This window comes from Phodopus roborovskii, unplaced genomic scaffold (assembly GCF_943737965.1).
Source record: "Phodopus roborovskii unplaced genomic scaffold, PHOROB, whole genome shotgun sequence".
NCBI classification, from domain to species: Eukaryota; Metazoa; Chordata; class Mammalia; order Rodentia; family Cricetidae; genus Phodopus; species Phodopus roborovskii.
In genome coordinates, this window is record NW_026126646.1 from 5428519 (window position 1) to 5450017 (window position 21499).

General features: G+C 54.1%; 2 protein-coding genes across 3 annotated transcripts; one reads left to right on the forward strand and one right to left on the reverse strand.

Annotated features, from left to right (window-relative positions):
* Positions 1-1432: 1432 nt before the first annotated feature.
* Positions 1433-5637, forward strand: CUNH1orf174 (chromosome unknown C1orf174 homolog). The gene is made up of 4 exons (XM_051173922.1): positions 1433-1486; positions 3408-3521; positions 4265-4729; positions 5372-5637. Exons 1-4 carry the CDS (start codon positions 1472-1474, stop codon positions 5477-5479), a joined length of 702 nt encoding a protein of 233 aa, XP_051029879.1. The 5' UTR covers positions 1433-1471; the 3' UTR covers positions 5480-5637.
* A 2233-nt stretch (positions 5638-7870) lies between these two features.
* Positions 7871-21061, reverse strand: Dffb (DNA fragmentation factor subunit beta). Of its 2 annotated transcripts, XM_051173943.1 has the most exons (7): positions 20874-21061; positions 20588-20714; positions 19046-19234; positions 17440-17519; positions 14993-15163; positions 13051-13151; positions 7871-9331 (listed from the first exon to the last, which is right to left on the reverse strand). In XM_051173943.1, exons 1-7 carry the CDS (start codon positions 20994-20996, stop codon positions 9103-9105), a joined length of 1020 nt encoding a protein of 339 aa, XP_051029900.1. In that variant the 5' UTR covers positions 20997-21061; the 3' UTR covers positions 7871-9102. The 2 variants fall into 2 exon arrangements, with proteins under 2 accessions (XP_051029900.1, XP_051029901.1); XM_051173944.1 differs by lacking the exon at positions 13051-13151 and having other exon boundaries at positions 9091-9331.
* Positions 21062-21499: the final 438 nt, after the last annotated feature.

The following is a 21499-nucleotide window of genomic DNA, read 5'->3' on the forward strand; positions in this document are numbered from 1 at the left end:
AGATGTCCAGTCCACACTTACAGACCTGCTGGTTGGTGTGCCAGGTAAGAATACAATGCCAGGACCACCCACGGTAGCAACAGAGGAAACACCATTCCCATCCCAGCTGGGGACACAGACAGTGTACTTATTCTGAGAAAGAGCACTTGTTGCTATTGCAGAGGACCTAGGTTCAGTTCCCAGCACCCACATGCGGCTGACACCCTCCCATAACTCCTACTCCAGGTGCTTCCATGCCCCCTTCTGACCTCCAAGAGCTCCAAGAACACATCCGGTCCACAGGCTCACATGCAATCAAAACACTCTTGTACAGAAAGTAAACCAATCTAAAATGAATGCAAGCAAAAGACCATGGGCCTTTTGGAGTGTCAACCTTGTAGCAGTACGTTTTTGTTTTTGTTTTTTGACTGACTGACCAACTTCAAAGCCCAGTAGGACCAGAACCTGGCACTCTGGACAAGGAAGGGAAATCATGGAGCCAAGCCTACAATAACCACAGTGATGATCACAGCACAAGCTGGTTTTAGACAGCTGGCTGCGATTATATTAAGCTTCCTTTCCAATGGACTTCCCACCAGCCACACATCTGTCGGAGCCTTCCGAGCACTGTGGGAAATAATGGGAAGAAGCATGAGGCCCGGAAGAGGGAACCCCAGCCAGGAAGGTGAGCAGACGGCGGCGCTATGCTGGGGCTGCAAGGCGCTTGGCTGCGCCCCAAAGCCTAGGCCTGCCGGCTGCAGGTTCCAGGGGCTCTGTCCGCCTAGAGGGGCTGCACAGGTCTGCGGTGCTCGTCTCCTTTCGTGCGCTGGTCTAGGCTTGACGACAGCAGCTCGGGACGGCAGAGGACACGCGCTTCCAGGACCCACGGCCCATGACTCCTTCGTTTCATCAGCACCGCGACCCAGCAAGGCCGGAGGCTGAGGCCGAAGATCTCATTTTCGCTCAGGGTAAACGGGACCCCGAGCTGACCGTGGCCCCGCAGGATGGGAAGGGACTGGGACCTGGCAGAAGAGGCGGCGAGGCAGCCTGCCCTTCTCAAACATGGCGGCCGCGGAGACGTCACGCGACGGCCCTTCTCAAACATGGCGGCCGCGGGTGCGTCACGCGACGGCCCCTTTCAAACATGGCGGCGCCCGCCTCGCACGGCGCGCCCGCCCTTCCCAAACGCGGCGGGCGCGGAGGCGCCATAGGGCGAGCCTCGCCCAAGCGTGGCGGTCAGACGCGGCGGGCACACGTGCGGCGCGCGCCCCGCCCCGCACCCCCCCGCGCGTGGCGGGCACGTCGCCCGGCTTCCGGCGCCCCCGCTCACGTCCCAGGAAGCGCGCTCGGCGTCGCTGGCGGCACGTGACCGGCAGGCGCCGCCCTGCGATTGGCCGGCCGGCGGTGACGTCAGACGCTGGCAGCGGAGGCGCGCGCCGGGAGCCGCGCGATCGGGAGTCGGCGGAGGAGCGTTAGCCCGGGGCGCTCACCCATGAGGAGCAGGAAGGTGAGGGAGGGACGCGCGCCGCGCGGGGCTCCCTGGGCCTCGCCCGGCGGCCGCTCCTCGCCCGGGGACCCCGGGGCCCCGCACCCCGGCCCAGCGCGGCGGCCGACCCCGGCGCAGTGACAGCGGGCAGGGTGACTGGGCCCTGCCCCAGCTGCAGCGGCGCTCTGACCAGGCCTGGCGGGCACTCCGAAGTGCCCCGTAGCCTGACGGGGGTCGCCTGCCCACTACCTACCTACCGGTGGCCAGGGTCCAGCCAGACCCCCGGCCTTCGGGGGAATGGCGTGCGCCCGTGCTGTCGTTGATAGGCGACTGTTGCCCGCGTCGGCACCGCCTGTGTGCTGCTCCCTCTTGCAGGCGTTAAGATCTGAGTTCCGCGTGCGGGTGTTTTCCGAATTGCACTGCCTCGGTTCGTGCAGAATGGTCCGACTCGTTCGTGTAGTTCTTTCTCTCCCCGCTTTTTGTGGGAGTTCGTGAGCCATCTGTTGACAGTCCAGCCCCCGCAGTGGTCACTTTACCGCCTTCCACATTGGCCACTTCCTTAGGCCAGCAAGGCGCCCTCGTGCCCACCCCGCTTGTTACCACTTGCATGTTACTAACGTGTTGCCTCTTGTTATGTACAAGGACTTTCCATGGGGAAGGGGTGCCCCTGTGTGTGTTTGGGTTACTACTGTTGGGGTCACTGGCTTTCAGAAGTTCTAAAGCAACAGTCCTCAGTTGGCATCTGGAAATGTCTTTATCCGGGCCTTCATTTTGCAGGACAGGTTTTTTTGGTGTAGATTTACTTTCTTAAATGACATTTTGTTTTATTTTTTATTTATTTATTTTAAGTGCACTAAGTGTATTCACTGTGGCTCTCGCTGTTTCTGCAGAGAAAGGAGTTGGTTTCTTCCCAGTTCTTCCAAGATTAGAACTGTTACGGGGGATGGTCTGTGCTGTCTGTCTCCCCCCATTGTCACAGAGGTGGCCTGTCAACTTGGAGTTGAGTTGGTTCAGATTCCTCGATTGTTTTCAGTAAACACAGGAAGCTTTCAGCCTCTATTTCTCCAAATACTTTTCCTTCCCTCCTTTCTGGTTGTCCCTTACATGTGTGCTGGCGTGTGCATTTAAGGCCAGCCTAGGCTACATAGGGTGTTGTTGGTCAGTGGGGGCAGTAAGATGATGTGTGAGACAGTTGTGTGTGGTGACACCGGCTGGGACCCCAGCACTGAGAAGCTAGGACAGATCCATGGATCGTGCATTCAAGACCTGTGGAGCCGGGAATATGACACAGTTGGTAGGATGCTTGCCTAGCTGCCGGGACCCCTGTACCAGTCCGTGACCCCTAGCATGCATGAAGCGGAGTTCATTTCCCTGTCCCACATAAGCTGAACATAGCAGCTCACATCTATGATCCCAACATTCGGGAAACAGAGGGAGGCTCAGGAGTGCAAGGTGCTCACTGGCTACATACATGTCTGAGGCCAGCCCGGATACATAAGGTGCTGTGGGGGGGAGGGGGAGACACACGGGTATGCCTTCATGGTCACTTGCTACAGTGCCCGCCTCCACAGTGGACCTGTCTACAGCCAGCTTTTGTTTCCACTTGTGTGTGCATGCGTGTATGCCCACGTGTGTGCTGTGCCACCTGTGTAGCGCGTAGCACAGCACAGGTAGAGGCCAGAGCACAACTTACAGTTCTTTTGTTCCGCTAACTGGGTCCTCGGTCCTGGTGGCAAGCCCCTTTCCTTTTCCACTGAGCCATCCCTCTGGCCCCGGACCCTGTGTCTAACCCTGGACAGTTGGGGTGAGGTACTGTGGGCCATAGAAGCCTTTGCTTGTAGGTGAGGGAGTGTGGGCCGGCCTCAGACCCTGAGCTGAGCACCCACAGCTCTGTGCTGGCATTGTGCCCAAAGCTTGCTCTCTGAGTTTCACTCTCCTCCAGCTCACAGGTGGAGTGCGATCCTCAGCACGCCTTCGGGCCCGGAGTTACTCTTCAGCCAGCTTGGCCTCTGCCGAGGACATTGCCAGCTCCACATCTGCCAAGACAGCATGTCTGGTGAGCTTCACTACCGAGAACACCAAGGCCTTGGCTCCATCCGTTTCTACAGTTGTCACTCTGAGATGTGTTGTGTGAAATGCAAACCACTGCTGCTGTGTGTAGCCTGGGAGACATTTCAGAGGCCATGTGACGGTGCCGTCCCTGCCGTCAGAGAGGAGTGCTCATGGCAGTGCAGCTGAGTTAGCTTTCGAGCACCCTGCACGAGTGTGTGGAGGTGTGCTGGCAGTGCAGTGTGGCACAGCTTGTGCATGGTGCCACTTTGAAGGTGTCTGTCAGGCAGCAAGGAAATGACTCTGAGTGGCCTCACACAGCGCTCACTTAGGACAGCTCACTGACACGTTGCTGATGCCAGCCTAGGTGTCTGCTGATTCCTACAGTGAGTGCCCCAGCACTGCCATGCTTACAGCAAAGAGCTGGGAGCCTGCTTTGAGTGGGGAGATGGGAAAACTGGGTTCTTTTACATTTTTTTTTTAATTACATTTTTATTTGAGGGAGGTCAGAGGACAACTTGAAGTAGAAGAGTCTCCTTCCATTATATGGGTTCTGGGGTGTAATTTTAGCAGCAGGCATGCCTTTCAGAAAAGAACCCTGGGAAAGCATCTTGTTGGAGCGGTGCTTTGGGTCCTCCTCAGCCTCCAGTCTGCCCTGCCCCTCAGCAGCAGAGGAAGAGGTGTTCTGAGACAGCCCTGTGCCTCTGCCAGATGGGTCTGACTTTCTCTTACACTTTTCTTTCCTGGCAGGCTTCCTCATCACACAAGACTACAGACAGACGCACTTCCAAAAAGTTCAAGTATGACAAAGGTCACCTTGTAAAGGCAGAATTACAGAAAGCTGACCCTAAAAGTGACATTTCTTCTTTGCCAAAAGTGTCCCCTGCGTCCCCTTGTGAAAGTGAGCTTGCGGGGGACAGTGCAAAGGCTGCTGTCCCTGTGCCAGAGAGTGGAGAGCCTCCCCAGGGCTGCTCCCAGGCTGTGAGCAAGGAACCCTCAGCAAAGACTGAAGATGGCTTGCCCACAGCAGAACCCAGCAGTGCTGCCGCAGCCCAGGACCCTGGTGACAGCTCTGCCAGACAGGCTGAGCCTGTGCCCAGGACAGAGGAGGAGCGGGCACCTGTGCTTCAGATGGATAGCAGCATCTTTCTCGATGATGACAGCAACCAGCCCATGCCTGTGAGTCGCTTCTTCGGGAATGTAGAGCTTATGCAGGTAAGTGTTACCTCCTGTCTCTCCTGCATCACCTGGGCAGCAAGCTGTAGCTACCACCATGAGCTCCCAGGTTACTGTTTGCCCGTAATTCCACAACACAAAGGTAAACATGAATGCATCGTGTTCATGCAAGAGGAGAAAAAGAAAATGAGCTATGTGCTACACCACCCCCACTCTCAAGCTCATAGGCTGGGAATCAGTTCCAGTTTGAAAGGCTGGGAAGGCAGGGTCCCTGGCTTCAGCCCCCTGGGTGTGTCTTGGGCCTGGAACAAGGTTAGAAAGTCAGATTTGTGATTTTTGTGAACATGAAACCATGTTTCTGATGCTAGCTCTAGTTTAGAGTGTAGCATCTTTCTTACCAAGGGACCACTTTTTCAGCCCCCTGGGTGTGTCTTGGGCCTGGAACAAGGTTAGAAAGTCAGATTTGTGATTTTTGTGAACATGAAACCATGTTTCTGATGCTAGCTCTAGTTTAGAGTGTAGCATCTTTCTTACCAAGGGACCACTGCCTGGACAGACTTGCCATGCCTGAAACAGGGACCTGCTCCGCAAGGCCCAGGGCAGACCATGATCGGGTTTGGATCTGGGTGCTCGCCCAGGAAATGTCATCAAGATTGAAGTCATGTTTTCTTCTCTTCCAAGGATCTGCCACCAGCCTCTTCATCTTGTCCTTCCATGAGCAGACGAGAATTCAGAAAAATGCATTTTAGGGCCAAAGATGATGAGGACGAGGATGATGCAGAGATGTAGACTGGTGTCCTCACCTGCTTAGTAGTTCCCTTGAACGGCGCAGCGAGTATTAAGATTCCCATATGGCATCTCCAAGAGAACATGTTCTTAACTGACCACAACTGACATGAACATAACCAGTGCAAACATTGGGCTCCTGTGGAAGGGTCCCTCATGACCACAGGCTGCTGCCACCACCACTATGCTGATTGATGCCTTTGCCTCCTCCATGCTAGCACAGGTCAGCAGGAGGCTGGGCAGTGGGAAATAAGAATTCCTGGGTGCTTTGGTTTTGGTAACACAAGCTTGCTTTCCATGCCAATTGAAGGCTGGAGGTGAGTTCAGCGTCTTCTGGAAGGACTCCTGTTTCTGAGTGAAGCTAATCGTATAGCTTATAGTTTTTACAAAGTACATATGAGAAGAAAATAAAATATATTTTTAAGGAAATACTATGTCCCCAAAACTGCCACCTCTCAAATGTTTGAGAACCTTGGGAAGAAATGAATGGTGTTCAAAGCCAGGGCCACCCTTCGGGTCCATTAGCTAGCAGCAGATACAAGGCCCTTGGTACAGCAGGCCTTGACCAAGAGGTATCACGACTGCCCCTTCCCCTGCTCTGCTGGGACTGCGGCTAGCCGTGCCGGTTCTATGCAAAGGCAAGTGTTCCAGGCCTGTGAGGATTTTTCAGTTCTGCACCTGTTCAGACAGACCCCCCAACCCCCACCAGCTAATCTCTCCCCCACCCTCACCCGCTAATCTCCCCACGGTCATTCTCAGCTTCCACTGAGAGCTCGTCAGCTCTGACCCTCACCTACTCAGTTTTGTGACTTAGCGATTGATGAACAATAATTTAAAGCTGTTGCTGGTGGTCATCTTCTGGTAGGGATAGTAATATACTCCGTCCCTGGAAAGAGACACACCAGAGTTCCTGGTGAAACAGCTGATTGGTTCCCATGAGCAGACTTGAGTGAGCACCCTTAACCATACCACGCCTACCGAAGAGATAGGCCTGCCCTAGCCATCCCCCTACTCCTTTACGTACAGCCCACCCTGCTGACGGTCCCTGGGTAAAGAAGCAGCAGACCTCAGGCAGCAGGTGCCCTTCCCACCCTCACTGGCCATGACTCAAGTGCAGGCAGCTCTGTCTCAGCAGTCATCCAGCTCTGGGAAGCTAATGGAACCCTTTCCTGTGGGAGCAGAAAGAGGCTGTTGAGATGGACGTAGTCCCAGTCCTAAGTTCCTCACCCTGTCAGAGAGAACACAGGTATCGCATCTTCTGTGAAAGTACAGACAGGGTGGTGGGTGGGCGTGGGACATCGGGCACAAAAGGACACGAGGAGAGGGTCCGGCAGTGTGTCCACAGCAGCAAAACCAGACAACTCAAGAACAAATAGGCAAGGGTGCTTGCTGCCAAGCTTAGAGGTGTAAGTTTAACACCCAGAGCCCATATGGTGGGCAGAAGTGACCTCCACAGGTCATCCCAACCTCCACAAGCAAGCCATGCATGACATGATCGAGCGAGCAGGCACGCACATTAAAGCTATTGTTAGAATCTGCTTGGGGAGACAGATACGCTAGGTTGTTTAAGAACCTGAGTCAGCCAGCTGACTTAAAATTTTCACAAAGTCTATACAAGTGCCAAAGCCAGTTTGCCATCTGCAGATCGGCCCCATGAAAGCTCCAGTCATGGGTACCTATGACAAGCATGTCCTGTCTCCCCGTATTATAGTCTGTTTGGATTAGCCTCCTAGGATCCAGAAACCAGTGCATATAGCAAGAGGACACAAGCCAGGAGCTATGTTTGGGGGGTGGGGCAGAGTGCAGGAATTAATGTGAGTTCCCAGGTACCCTCCCTGTGGAATCCTGTCATTCTCAAGGCAGTGGGACACAGTCCAGTCAGGTCCTGGATATTTTTGGAGGTCAGTCATCTGGCCCCTTGGTGAAGACCTGCTCTTCCCACTCAAGTCTCCCCACAGATCAAATGGGCCCAGGGCCTGGAGCAGTCAGAACTCACCCAGCAAAGACCTTCCTGAAGACAGGCTCTTCTTTGGCCTCACAGGTTTAAGCCAGAGCTTCCCTGGATGGCTTGAGTGGCTCTGCCTTGCCGGGGATTTAAACCCATGCCTTTCCCTAAGCTGTCGGCAATACCTCACCGCAGTCTGACTCGTGAGTCCACTGCTCACTGCCCTTGAAGCGTGTGCCGCCCACACTCCCGAGCTTACATGGGTCCCAGGCTTCTGCTGTCTCCCACTGACTGTGACAGCTCCTGCCTGTGACACTTCCCATCTGAACCCACAAGCAGGCAAAGCGTCTCCCATCACAGTGACCATGGACTCAGCAACAGTCCAGTCACCAGCTACTGGTGTCACTTAACCCCATCTTCCCAATACATGCGAACTTCTGACATGTCTATTCTGGAAACTCTATTTGTTTTTCTGATTATATGGTAAAAATGGTAATTAAAATACAGTAAAAATACAAACATTATAAAACATATAAAATGCTCATTTTTTAAAAAAATTCATGCTAGGAGTGGTGCACACACCTTTAATCCCAGCACTCAAGAGGCAGAGGCAGAACTCTGTGAGTTCAAGGCTAAGCTGATCTAATAGTGCTTTCCAGGCCAGCCAGAACTACATAACGAGATCCATCTTAGAAGGAAAAACAAAACATCAAGTACCATAAAATACATGATGCAGGAAGTTAGTATCTGGTGATCAAATCTCATCCTGCTGAATACCTCAGGTTTACTGACTTCACAGTGTGGCATTTCCTCAGACTGTCTCTGCACAAACTGACACACGTTTACAAAACCAAATACCAGGCATGGTGGTGCACATCTGTAATCCCAGCTCTAGGGATGCCACAGGTGTATCATGAATTCGGGGTCATTCTCTGCCAACTGTGCTTTAACAGCTTCCCAATTCTACACATAAAAGCTTAAACCGCCTCCAATTGTGCACACATGTATCAGTGTTGAGTCATGAGACTCATGACAGAAAGCCATTATTTGTTTGGTGTTTCAAGACAGGGTTTCTCTGTAGCTTTGAAGCCTGTCCTGGAACTCGCTCTGTAGACCAGGTTGGCTTCGAACTCACAAAGATCTGCCTGCCTCTGTTTCCTGAGTGCTGGGACTAAAGCTGTGCACCACCGAGCTCGGCAGAAAGCCATTATTTAACCCATGAAAAACAGCAATTTCCCATGGCTCAAGGTACTGCCCCAGTCAGCTGTTCTCACCAGAAGACAACTGGGAGTCTTCTCACCTCCTGCCATTTAAAACAGGTAAGCAGAGAACGTCCTCCATCTTCCTTGTGAAATGCAAACATTTATCCCGGAAGCACCATTTCTCAGAGGAATGTAGTCAGAGCTGTGGGGCTTTGCCATGGAAACGGGCCATAAAAGCTGAGGTGCAGACTAACACATACCATCCCCATACCACAGTGCCCAAGCTGACATGAAGATGCTGCCACATCACAGGGACACAGTGAGCGCCCAGCACCGTCCTCTGCACTGGGCTGTCAGGCTGGGGAAGCAAACCGGGAAGGTACTCAAACCAGACGTCAAAAAGACTCTCAAAGGCTTTTCTAGAGTGACAGTACGTACGGCCCATCACCCTGCAGTCACGGCAGAGGGCCCGGTGTGTGTCACTGGCGCTTCCGAGCAGGCCACTTCTTCTTGGACGCTTTCTGGGGCCGGTAGACCCTGCTGTGATCACACTGCAGCTTGTGTGTGGTCTTCTTGTGGCAGGCGATGTGCACCAGCTTCAGGTTCTCCGCGGTGAAAAGCAGGCTGTAGAAGTACTCCCAGTTCACCTCCCTCCCGTCCTGGATGGCTTCGGCCAGCGTGGGCACCACAGTGCGCTTCTTCTCTATTCTGCCAAGTCGGGAAGACACCCACCTGCTGTCAGTGTCACACACCACAGGGTGCTGTGCACCCTCCCATCAGCCAGCTGCAGACTCTCATAGCGCAGTACCTACCACAGCAAATACCCCTGCCGCACTGGTGTGTAAGCAAGTCTTGACTGGTGTGGGAAGGCCCAGCTCACGGTGGACAGCGCCACCCCTAGGTGGTGGTCCTGGGTCAGATGAGCAGCCTGAACAAGCCAGCAAACAGCACTCACTCCTCCATGGGCCCTGCATCAGTTGCTACCTTGAGTTACTGTCCTGACTGACTTCCCTTTCAGATGAAATTAACCCTTTCCTCCCGAAGTTGCTTTTGGACAGTGTTTCATCACAGCGATAGAGACCTAAAGACACCTGCTTACAGGTGAGAGGATCCTGAAGATTCTTAAGGAACCTAAGCTGGGAATATCCCAAAGGGCCAAGGTGGTGAAATGGATAGGACTTGAGGGTGAGTCACCAGAGGAGCCCAGCACCGTGCTGCACAGCATGGTGGCGTTGCCCATCCCCCCCATCCCTGATGTGGGCCATGGGTGGGCATGGTCAGTGAGACAGAGCCCTGCGCAAGCTTGTCTTACTTTGCAAACTTGAACAGTAGGCACTGCTTAACTTACTAAAAAGAACGCAAGGCTGGGCCGCTCACGTGGCCATTCAACAAGGCAAGCCCCGTGCGTGAGTACTTCTACGCCCTTAGTGACTGCTGTTTGCTCACGTACCCACTGTACACAGACCCCCCCCCCCAGCCCGTGTCCCACACTGGCATGTGATTCAATCACGTATGACCAAAGTAAAAACAATGTCGAATTACTGGGCCACTGAAACTGGGACGTCCACAGGGAGCAAATGCAGGGGCCTCTGCAGAGACGCTTTGACAAGCCGACAACAGAAAGCCAGTCACCAAAGGAGCTCACGTCCAAGCGCAGTCACAACAACAGCAGGTGGAAAGCAAGCCACCTCCCCAACATTTACCGTTTCGCAGCTCTGAAGCCACTGCGCTGTGGTCTGGTGTGATCAGGGCCAACTTCCTGGCATGCCCTCACACAGCAGTGAGAGCATGAACAGGCTCTCCCACTTACAAGAATATCTGTTCTTGTTGGATTGCTCTCCTCCCTACGGCATCATTTTACCTTAACTCTTTCCCAAAGGACCTGGAGAGATGTGGTCTCACTGGGTGACAGCTTCAATGTGGCAGGTGGGGGGAGGGGTGCAATTGAATCCACAGCAGGAAGTTATCCAGAGACAAGGGCAATGAGTCAGAGCACACAAGCAGGGTCAGCATAAAGAGGGTGGGTGGCAAGAAGTTCCCAGGATGCCCATGGGAATCCAAGAGACTGCAGAGGAGAACCAGAGCTCTCCAGAACGGAGGACGTGTCACAGTAGAACCAAAACGATGTGTCTCTGGATGTGTGACACTTTCAGTTAAGGGAATGAACCAGTCTTCACTGAGAAGGCAGAAGCCTGGCAGCAGTGCCCATGAGCAGAAGCCAGGAATCACTGCGATCAACCTCCCTCAGCCTCCCTCTGGGGAGTGCAGAAGGGACCTAGGTGGCTGTGATCCCAGACCCAGGGTGGGACAGTCACTCTCCACTCGCTCAGTAGAAGTTCAGACAGGGCGTTCACCTCAGACCCTCCTTATGAAGCACTAGGAAGGGCCACCAGGAAGATGCAGGAGGTGTGAGCAGCGAGGAGGAAGGCACGCACAGGTGCTGACATGGAAACAAGCATCTGTGCAGGCGTAAGGCCAGGTGGAACAGCACCCATAAACCGCCCTGGAGGAGTGAAGTGACGGGTGGGTCCGCGGTGCGGAGTGCGAGCAGGCCGTACAGCAAACAGTGAGATGAGTTCAAACCCACTTATTCATGCAACAAAATACCAAACAACTACTGAGCAGCCAGCATACCCAGACACCGCACGGACAGTCTCACTTAGACCACACACAGCAGCTACTGTGCCAGCAAGAGACGCCTTCTTTTAGGGCAACAGAAACCCTGCAGGGGGAGCGTGAAGTAAACAGCAGAGAGTGTGTACAGAGTCTCGACCTTCAGGTACAGGAGCATAAGAAGGATGAGCAGAATGACATGAAATGACAGAAAAGCCCTGGGAACTCCGAGACCTGCCAAAGACTCAGACATCGGAACAGTCACTCTGACCTCAAAACACTGAAGCCAGGTGCAGCCCAAGATGTGTAGCATTGAACACATATTAAAACACAAAAGACAGAAACTTAGAGAGCAAGGAGAAACCCTAAAAGGAGCAGAAAGGACGGATAAAAACAGAAGCAAAACTCACTGCCGTTAAACACAGGGCAAAAGCAGCTGCAGACAAATGGGGGGCAGAGTCCCCTGCAGCCACGGGAAGAATGGCAGGATCCGTGCACACTCTGGGCCTGCCGTCGGTATTCTGACAACAGTGTCTCAGACCCTAAGACACGGGACTAGTCTGCTAGGGCTCTCCACAGCCACCCACCCAGTTACTACAAGACATCAGGAATGTGCCCAAAATATACCAACAACACCTCTCACACAGCCAGCCAGGAGAGAATCAGTGCTCAGGACAAAAACACTGAGCAAAAGGACGCAACGTGAAAGCCGTGAACGGCAGAGCCACAAAGAGGCCTCGGCCTTCCCAGGGGCCAGGAAACACAGAAGCAGCAAAGTGGGCGCTCTCCTCAGACAGGGAAATGCAGAGGCAATAGTGACACCGAGTGGTGGCAGGGACACGCAGCAACTGGCTATCGTGGGAAGAGAGAAGGCTGGAAGGGGCCACAGGCATTAACTTCCCAAGGAGGCTGGCGGTCAGAGCCAGGGCAGTCTTTCCCATCTAGAGTGTACCAGACGCGCAGACATCCCTCATGATGCCTGCCAGGTGGGGCCCGAGTCTACGTTCCTCACCAGCTGTGGGTACAGCAAGTCCACAGCTCAGACCGTCAGGCATGGAACTGGCAGACTTACGTTTCACCCCGTAGTTAGAAAGCGGTGAGTACTCAGAACGGCCTGGGGCTAGCATCTTCACAAGTGCCAGCACCCGTGCTGTTCCCCTGGGTTGTGTGGACAGACAGAGCACTGCAGAGCCAGAGAGCAGCAGCAGCACCCAAGTCCACACTGGCAAAGGTGTACGAGAGCATTGACGGCACATTTCAGGACAGTGGTTTCCCAGGCAACAGGGAAGGGGCCCTCAAATATAACTCACTTTTTATATCCTTCTAATAGTTCTGATTCCAAGAGTCGAGGTAGCCATTCGGGGTGCTTGGAGCACTTGGCCCTCCTAAAGTAAGGCCAAGGGTAGTTACAGTAAGAGCTGCAGAATTATGTTCCCGCCCTGCCCTGCTCCAGGAGGAGAGGCTGCAGCTTGCCCAGCTGGCTCTGACCTCCCACACCACAGCCCTAAAGTGGGCTCCTGTGGTTCAAACACATAGCACAGAGTGTTAGGGTCTAACACTGGACCATGAGGAGTCAGGCCACCAGATTCACCACAGATGGAGGCAGGAGGGCAGAGAGACGGCTTAGCATTGGGCACTGACACTTGGTAGAACAGCAGCGTCTCGCCAGAAGCCCCTTCCATAAGCATGTAGGGTCTGTCCCTGGGCCTAAACCACACAGTTGCAACGGACCAGACCTGAGCGGGGGTAAGAGCCCAACCAGATGCTGGGTTAGTTCTGATGAGTGAACCTGAATCTTGGTGACAGACACTCACATATGATCCAGGTTCCAGGTGCTGAAGAGGATCCGGCTTTCCCTGTTGCCATAGGGGTTGATGGAGTGCTTGGAAAGACAGCTGTCCAGGTCAAAGGGGCCCTGCAGTGACCAAGGCAGGGGTTGGAAAGGTAGGAGTGAGGGACAGTATTGCTCTCCTCCAAGCCAACAAGCTTGCTAAGGAGCAGGCCCCACAAGGCATTTTATCCGTGGACAGAAGTTTGAACCAGCCAGTGGCAACACCAGTATCCCCAGCACTAAGAGGCAAAAGCAGGAGGATTTAGAGTTTAAGGCCAGGGAGATGGCTCAGGAGGAAAAGCACTTGCCACACAAGCCTGAGAACCATGCTTGGATGCTGGGGTCCACGTAAAAGCCAGGTGTGGTTTGCCCTCTGACCACACCCATGCCGTGGCTTGTGTACACAAACATTACACACATATACACAAAAATAAAATAAGTATTAAGTCAGCTAGCCTCAACTACACATTACACAAAAGTGTTTGCTGTTCATTAGAGATCAAAAATTCTCTCCCCCTGGGCTAGAGAGATGGTGCAGGGATTAAGAGCACTGGCTGTTCTCCTAGAGGACCAAGATTTGATTCCCAGAATCACATGTGGCTTACAACCACCTGTAACTTCAGTTCCAGGGGATCTGACACCCTCTCCTGGCCTCCACAGGGGACCAGGCACACGGCACACGTGTGCACGGATATACACACGGGCAAAACACCCACACACATAAAAAATAAACCTAATTTTTAAAGAATTCTGTCTTTGGAATTCTACCTGCCCTCAATGTTCCATTGCCCCTCATCTTGTATTCGGAGTTTCCAAAAGATAAAGGCATTTCTGCCCCTGTTACTAGAGAACCACCCTCTGCTATGTGCCCCTGTTACTAGAGAGCCATCCTCTGCTATGTGCCCCTGTTCCTAGAGAACCACCCTCTGCTATGTGCCCCTGTTACTAGAGAGCCATCCTCTGCTATGTGCCCCTGTTCCTAGAGAACCACCCTCTGCTATGTGCCCCTGTTACTAGAGAGCCATCCTCTGCTATGTGCCCCTGTTCCTAGAGAACCACCCTCTGCTATGTGCCCCTGTTACTAGAGAGCCATCCTCTGCTATGTGCCCCTGTTCCTAGAGAACCACCCTCTGCTATGTGCCCCTGTTCCTAGAGAACCATCCTCTGCTATGTGCCCCTGTTCCTAGAGAACCACCCTCTGCTATGTGCCTCTGTTACTAGAGAGCCATCCTCTGCTATGTGCCCCTGTTCCTAGAGAACCACCCTCTGCTATGTGCCCCTGTTACAGGAGAACCACCCTCTGCTATGTGCCCCTGTTACAGGAGAACCACCCTCTGCTATGTGCCCCTGTTACTAGAGAACCACCCTCTGCTATGTGCCCCTGTTACTAGAGAACCACCCTCTGCTATGTGCCCCTGTTACAGGAGAACCACCCTCTGCTATGTGCCCCTGTTACTAGAGAACCACCCTCTGCTATGTGCCCCTGTTACAGGAGAACCATCCTCTGCTATGTGCCCCTGTTCCTAGAGAACCACCCTCTGCTATGTGCCCCTGTTACTAGAGAACCATCCTCTGCTATGTGCCCCTGTTCCTAGAGAACCACCCTCTGCTATGTGCCCCTGTTACTAGAGAACCACCCTCTGCTATGTGCCCCTGTTACTAGAGAACCACCCTCTGCTATGTGCCCCTGTTACTAGAGAACCACCCTCTGCTATGTGCCTCTACAGATCCACACAGGAGCAGACCCGTTACTCCCAGCATGCTCCAGTGCTCCTACAGTACCACATACTAACACGCCAACAACTACACACCCCCATCCCTACCTCCTCCCGCGCTCTGAATGTGAGGGCCAGCATCTACTCTTAGGCCTCTCACCCCAGGAGGCTGTGCTCAGCAGTACTTACTGAGCCCAGCACAAAGCTCACCTGGCAGGAGAACCAGCCTTCTGGAGTACAGAGACGGCTGCCGGCCTCTGCACCTCTGTCGAAGTAGCTGCCGTTGTACTTCACAGACTTGAGTTTCTGGCTCATGGAGCTAAGGACCCGCTCAAATTCTCCTCGAGCCGCTGCATCCACCGCAGAGGCGTAAGCACTCACCTGAAAGAGGGGCCAGAGACACAGCGGAGCCTGAGCCCACGCCCGAAAGCCAGCTTCAGCCACCAACCTATGCCACCCACACTGGTGGTCAGGCACCTGCCGACGCCCAGTCTTGCGGTCAGAGTGTCTGACCACTGCTCAGCGATCACGGCCTGGGAAACCGTTCTGGCCCATGAAATGGAATTGACAAGAGGCCAGGCAGAGAGAGCTGTACCCATCTGTAATCTGATCACTTGGGAGGTGAAATAGGAGGATCCCAAAGGCCAGCTGCTCTACATAGCAAGATCCCATGGGGGGCGGAACGGGGAGGGGTTAGATCATTTAGTCAGTGCTCCCCCTGTGCTCAGGTGAGCAGCGGTGACAAAAGGGCCCATGCAGGTACCAGGGCCAGTCAGGGCACCTACGATGCTAGGTCATGTGGGACAATCGCCAAGGCCACATGGAGTACAGAACACTGGACACCAGAGCATTAGCAGCTGTGACACACTGAGAAGATGAATGAAGCTGGGTTTGGGGGGTACAGGGGCAGCACACAGTCACTTTCTACCTGCCAGTCAAGAAGGAGCCCTACATGCAAATGAGCAGACAATGAAGGCAAAGATGACCAATGAGGACCTTATATGCAAATGAGCAGATAATGAGGGCCAGGCCAAGCTGTCCCCCACTCTGGAAGGGAGCGGAGAAAGGTAAAAGGTTTAAAAACAAAGAAAGCCCAGGGACCTGCTGTTCCAGCTGCCTGGCCTCGGCTGGCTCCTCAGCTTTGCTCATGGCCCAGCAAACTCAAGCTCTCTGTATTCTCTTGGCCCTCCTGTCTGCCTGGGGTTGGCTACTGCTACCTACAAGAAACCTGGGCAGAGCAGTCAGGCTTGGAGCACCACTGTCCCCACAATGAACAGGCAGACCTCACTCCATGTGGAGGACGGCTAACGGTGCTCCTGCAGACCTCACTCCATGTGGAGGATCCCACTGTGTGTGGAGGACGGCTAACCGTGCTCCTGAAGGTCGGCTAACGGTGCTCCTGCAGACCCCACTCCGTGTGGAGGACGGCTAACAGGTAAGTGAATACAGTGTAATGCCACACAGCAGCTTAAAAAGGAAGTCCTAGAGCCTGCCCAATGGAGATCTGCCTGAGAGCCCAGCAGGCCCAGTGCAGGCAAGCAGTGTCCACAGAGATAAGAGAACAGCCAAGTCAGTCAGGGTTTCAGGCCAGCTGGTCAGGCAGGCCCTCCATACCCATGGGAAGTGGGGTAGCTTCAACCAGCAGAGGCTCTGGGAACACAGGCACATGCCAAGTTTCCCCCAAGCTACACAGCAGGATCACATTCAGAGGAGGATGTGGATGGAGGAAGCAAACAGCCTTAGGACCTGCTTTCAACCAAGAAGCTCAGGGGTGACACGCTGTAAAACAGCATGGAGAAGCCCCAGGCCTGTGCCACCAGCCAACTGCTGTCCCAGACCACCCATCCACGCTCATGCTATCTACATGAAGGCAGTCATGTGGAGCCCAGTGCAGGCAGGCACAAAAGGCCAAGTGATGGGCACCTCAAGCCCCCATGTGGGCAGGTCCCACTCACCACGGAGGGTCTCCTTCCACTCTGAACCTCACTGGCATCCACATCTTCACTGAAAGGACGCCAGGCAGAGAAGGTATCAGGGCATCAAAGACAGCCTTCTCCTGGAGTTCACGCTAGGTGTAGCTGCACGAGAGAGAGCCACTGGCCACTCCCCCAGAGAAGGCCTTTGTCCACTTAGAGCCAGCACTGAGACCCAGCAGTCCCTCGGAGCAAAGCTACAAAGCACCCCAAGCAAAGGTGTCTTCAGTCCTGTATTCCACTTTTCCAAAGTCAGAGGACTGCAATATGCCCAGAGAGAAATTAAAATGTAAGGTGCCAGCAGGGAAAGGGAGGGGATGCAGAAAACTTATCCATAATGGAATGAAGTTCACATCAGAACCGACCTGCCAACTGCACAAGATGCAAGCTGGTAGTACTCTACACAACAGGATCCCTGCCAAACAGGAGAGGAATAAGAGCTGAGGCTGAGGCTCTGACCCTAACCAAAGGACATGGCTCAGAAAGGTCCTAACACCTGTTGGACAATGTGGTCAGAGGCTAAATTGCAGAAGAGAACAGATGCACGATGCTCCTGCCTCTCTGAGGTACACATGCCTTCTGCTAACAGAGCAACCTTGCAGATAAGCATCAGCAGAGGAGAGGGAACCCCACCCACTGACCAGCCTGTGCTGAGCACTCACCATGATGTGAACATGGCCTTACCTCTCTCAGGTAGCCCCGGATCCGGCTCTCGCAGCTGTATCTCAGGTAGCCAGACTTGTTCCTGAATCGAGACTCCAAACCTACAAGAGAGAAGACTCTGGAGCCCACAGGCAGACCACAACCTCTTGGTTTGTGTCCTGCATAGCTCAGGAGTCAAGCAGACAAGAAAGGGACAGGGAAAACAAGATGTGACTCCATTCACACACGGTGCCACATGAAAGGAAGATGTGTGGAGGTGTCCCACTCATGGAGCTAAAACTGGAGTGAGAGGGGCTGGGCTGCAGAGCCACAGAGCACAGGCAAGATGAAGTGGACTGACATGACATGCCAGTGCTGATGACGGACAAGTGAAGGTGCTTGGATGCATCGAATGTCACCAAATTTGCACCACCGCCTTCCGTACAATAGAGTCACCCAACCACAGGTGTGAACCATTTAAAAATCTTACACCTAAGCCTGGCAGTGGTGGTGCACGCCTTTAATCCCAGCACTTGGGAGGCAGAAGCAGGCAGACAGATCTCTGTGAGTTTGAGACCAGCGTGGTCTACAGAGTGAGTTCCAGGGCAGCCAGGGTTACACAGAGAAACCCTGTCTCGATAGACCAGAACCAAACCTAACACAAATTAATAAATAATAAAAAACCTTACATCTGAACTAAGAATGTGGGTTGTTTTCTGTTTTAAAGGGTTTTAAGGGTGTGTGTGTGTGTGTGTGTGTGTGTGTGTGTGTGTGTGCATGCGGTGTACATGAATGTGCCATATGTGTGCACCTCTGTGCAGATGCACTCACCCATGCATGCACATGTAAAGGGCAGAGGTCACTACTGAGAGTCACTAAACCTGCAGCTTACTGTTTGGGTTTCACTGGCTGACCAGTGAACCCCAAGGATCTGCCTGGCTCTGTTCCCCAACACTGAGGTTACACATGTGCCACACACCTGGAGTTTACACAGGTGCAGGGATCTGAACTCAGGTCCTCAAGTGTAAGCAGCAAGCACTGCCCACTGAGCCATCTCCCAGGACCCTGCAGACTGTGTCCTTGTCATTATTCCTTCAAGAGACCAGCCAACAACTACTTTCCCAGCGTTTGCATTGTATGACCCGGGGATGATATGAAGTATATAGGAGAGAGCCCTGAAGTTGCTGGCCAGTCGGCCTGGCTTAACTGACAGGCTCCAGGCAATGAGACCCTATCTCAAAGGAGGTAAGTGGCATTCCTGAGGATGACACCAGGGTTATCCTCACACACACACACACACACACACACACACACACACGCACGCACGCACGCACGCACGCACGCACACATGCTTTCTCTCTCTCTCAAATGGTAAAGTGGTAAACTCCACATTCCATGCATCTTACCATGCCTTTCAGAAGAATGATTTAAAACAAAAACAAACAAAAGAAGCCAGGCTGTTTTGAAGCTACCCAGGACACTGCATCCTCCCAGGAGTCCCGGCCAGATGCCTTCCCATGGCACCTTTTGTTTTCACACACTCCACAGGCCACACCCTTGGTTGAGAAGCATCAGGATCTTTTCCAAAGAGGCCCTTCTGTGCCTGCCCCAGACACCCTGGCCACCATGCTCACCCCGAGCCACATACCCTCAAACCAGGAAGGGTCCTGCTCCCGGGTCTCAGCAGTGACGTTCTGGCTGACATGATGCAGAAGGTCGGCCAGTAGCTTCTGCCTCTGTGGGGCCCGCTCATCTGACAGCAGTTGCCTTGCAGCCCTGATGACCCCGGCATGTGGCTCATTAAACACACTAAGGAAGCGAGTGATGTCACTCACATCTGCCACCACCGGGAGACAAACAGAAACACATTCATGCTGTTCTGGCCCCAAGAAGAGCATCCTGTCCACTCAGCCCAGAGACTGCCAGAAGTCAAGACTCTGGTGTCACTAACCCTTGCCCTGACACTTGACACCTCCACAGGAATACACTACCAATTCCATTCCTCTGGCCACCTCCTGTCAGGCGACGGGGTTGTAGCGCTCTAGAAAAGTACACTTGCTCTTCTCCTGGTCGCCTCTCCTGCACATTGTAACCTCCTTTGCTCATTTCCTCAGGACCTCACCTCCAGGCCTCCCAGTCCCTCTCCCTACTTTCCCAGACACTCTCTCCACAAGTGACTACAGTGAGCTTTCCCAGCAAGTGCTGAATGCCAAGTGTATTCTCCCGAGGACCTGAACCAAACAGGAGCAAACAGAATCCAATAACAATTAAAAAGCACAGATGAAAGCCAAGTGAGGCTGCAAATCTGGCTCATACTCAGTACTCTGGTGAGTCAACTGTGTGAGCAAGCTGAAGAAGTGAGGTCTTCTGAAACCTCGGGAGGCCAGGACTTCCAAGAGGTTCCTGGACAGTGAAAATGCCCAGCGAAGAAAACGACAATCTGGATGTCACCACAGTCAGCAACTTTGAAGCTGGGTGTGGGGCACATGCCTGGAATGCCAGCAGCAGTTGGTAGGGAGGCCAGCCTTAGCTACTAGACTGTGTAGCCTTATCCTCCCATTCCCCCAAATCAGAACCTTTTGCTCTACTACAGAGCATAAAAAGAGCATGGCCAGTTAGCTCAGCTGGTTGAAGCTCAGTGTTGATAAAGATAATGAAAAGGTACACAACAGGAGATACTTGGAAACCACATTATTTGACATGGAAGTCATAACCAGGATTCTCTGGAGGTGGGGTAAATACTTCAACAGCTTTAAAAATCCGATTAAAAAACACAAAAGACATTACGACTCCTTCACCAAGGAGTGCCTGCAGGCAGCAAATAGTAACACATAAAGATGATATCCAATCCCACTGCCACCGGGGAATTCGGATTAAAGTCACAATGAGCTGTCATCACACAGCTACCTAGAAGAGCTTCAATAAAAACTGTGATTCCTGATGGCGTTCCAGCACTAACCTGTTGGAGAACATCCCTGGGCAACCATGCCTGCCCTACCCTGCCTTGCCCTGCACAGCAACACCTTCCCCAGGACGCCCAGTCCTTTCCCCCTTGCCTTTGGCAATTACAAAATAAAAAAACCACTGAAAACAGAGTTCCTCGGCCAAAGCTCTCGGCACTCGGAGCCCCTGTCCTGATCTACTAGGCTCCTGTCTGGGTCCCGCCCATCTCCAAAGTGTTCCTACTCACAGCCCTGCCAGGTCTGGCCAGCAGTGAGCAGCAGGAGTTCGGCGTCGTTGGGGAGACTCGGGAAGTAGTCGTCGGTCACCTCCGTGCCATCTTCGTACATGCACAGCCGGGAGCCGGACACCGGGAGCTGGAGGACAGGAAGAGCACTTTATCCCACCCAGTCCGGGCTTCCAGACGACACCTGACCACAGGAGCCCAGCGCCCGTCCAAACCCATACAAGGAGACGGAAACCGTGCGAGTAGTAACCGGGGTCCTCGCCCCGCAGCGCCCGCAGCCCCCACCCACCTGGAAGCGGACGCAGCCCTTGTGCAGCAGCTCCTGGCAGCTCCGTGCCGCCACGCCGAACTTGCTCGCGCTGTGTAGGGCTCGCAACTTGACGCTCTTGGGTTTGCGGAGCACAGCGCACATTGCAGGGCTCAGGCAGCGGACTTGGCGCGCACGGGACGAGGATGACTGACGTCGGCTCCTCGCCCCTTCCGGAACCGCGGTGTGTAGGCGCCTCCCGGAACGCTTTTCTCTTCCTAGGCAGGCGCGACCCGAAACGTCCGGCTGCAGGACCCGTCCCCCAGCCGGAATCCGCGAGACGTGGCTGCGCGCGCAGGCGCCTGCGGGCGTACGCGCAAGCGTACAGCGCGGGCCGGCCTGGTTGCCATGGGAGCGTGGCTGCGGCCCGGGCGCTGGGCAGAGGCGGCCCGGGCTGCTCCTCCGCTGCCCTCGCCTCAGTGGCCCGGGCTGGGGGCGGCCGGACCGAGGCGAGGCCCCTCCGAAGGGAGCGGGGGCCGGCGTCGCAGCGTCCCGCCTGCTCGTCTCCGTGGCGCTCGGTCCTCAGCAGGCACCGAGGCGGAAGACACCTGGCCGCGGAGGGACGTGGCCGCTGCCTGCTGAGGCCTCCGGGCAGCGCATCTCGGCCT

What these genes read in the sequence shown, in the direction of transcription:
- CUNH1orf174 (XM_051173922.1), top strand. An exon ending in CTGCCAAGACAGCATGTCTG is followed by an intron (nt 3,522 to 4,264) that starts GTGAGCTTCACT and finishes CTTTCCTGGCAG; the next exon opens with GCTTCCTCATCACACAAGAC. An exon ending in GGAATGTAGAGCTTATGCAG is followed by an intron (nt 4,730 to 5,371) that starts GTAAGTGTTACC and finishes TTCTCTTCCAAG; the next exon opens with GATCTGCCACCAGCCTCTTC.
- Dffb (XM_051173943.1), bottom strand. Translation starts at nt 20,996, where the DNA reads ATGTGCGCTGTGCTCCGCAAACCCAAGAGCGTCAAGTTGCGAGCCCTA. An exon ending in GGACCCTTCCTGGTTTGAGG is followed by an intron (nt 17,520 to 19,045) that starts GTATGTGGCTCG and finishes TCTCTCTTGTAG; the next exon opens with GTTTGGAGTCTCGATTCAGG. An exon ending in AAGGCTGGTTCTCCTGCCAG is followed by an intron (nt 13,152 to 14,992) that starts GTGAGCTTTGTG and finishes TGGTCACTGCAG; the next exon opens with GGCCCCTTTGACCTGGACAG.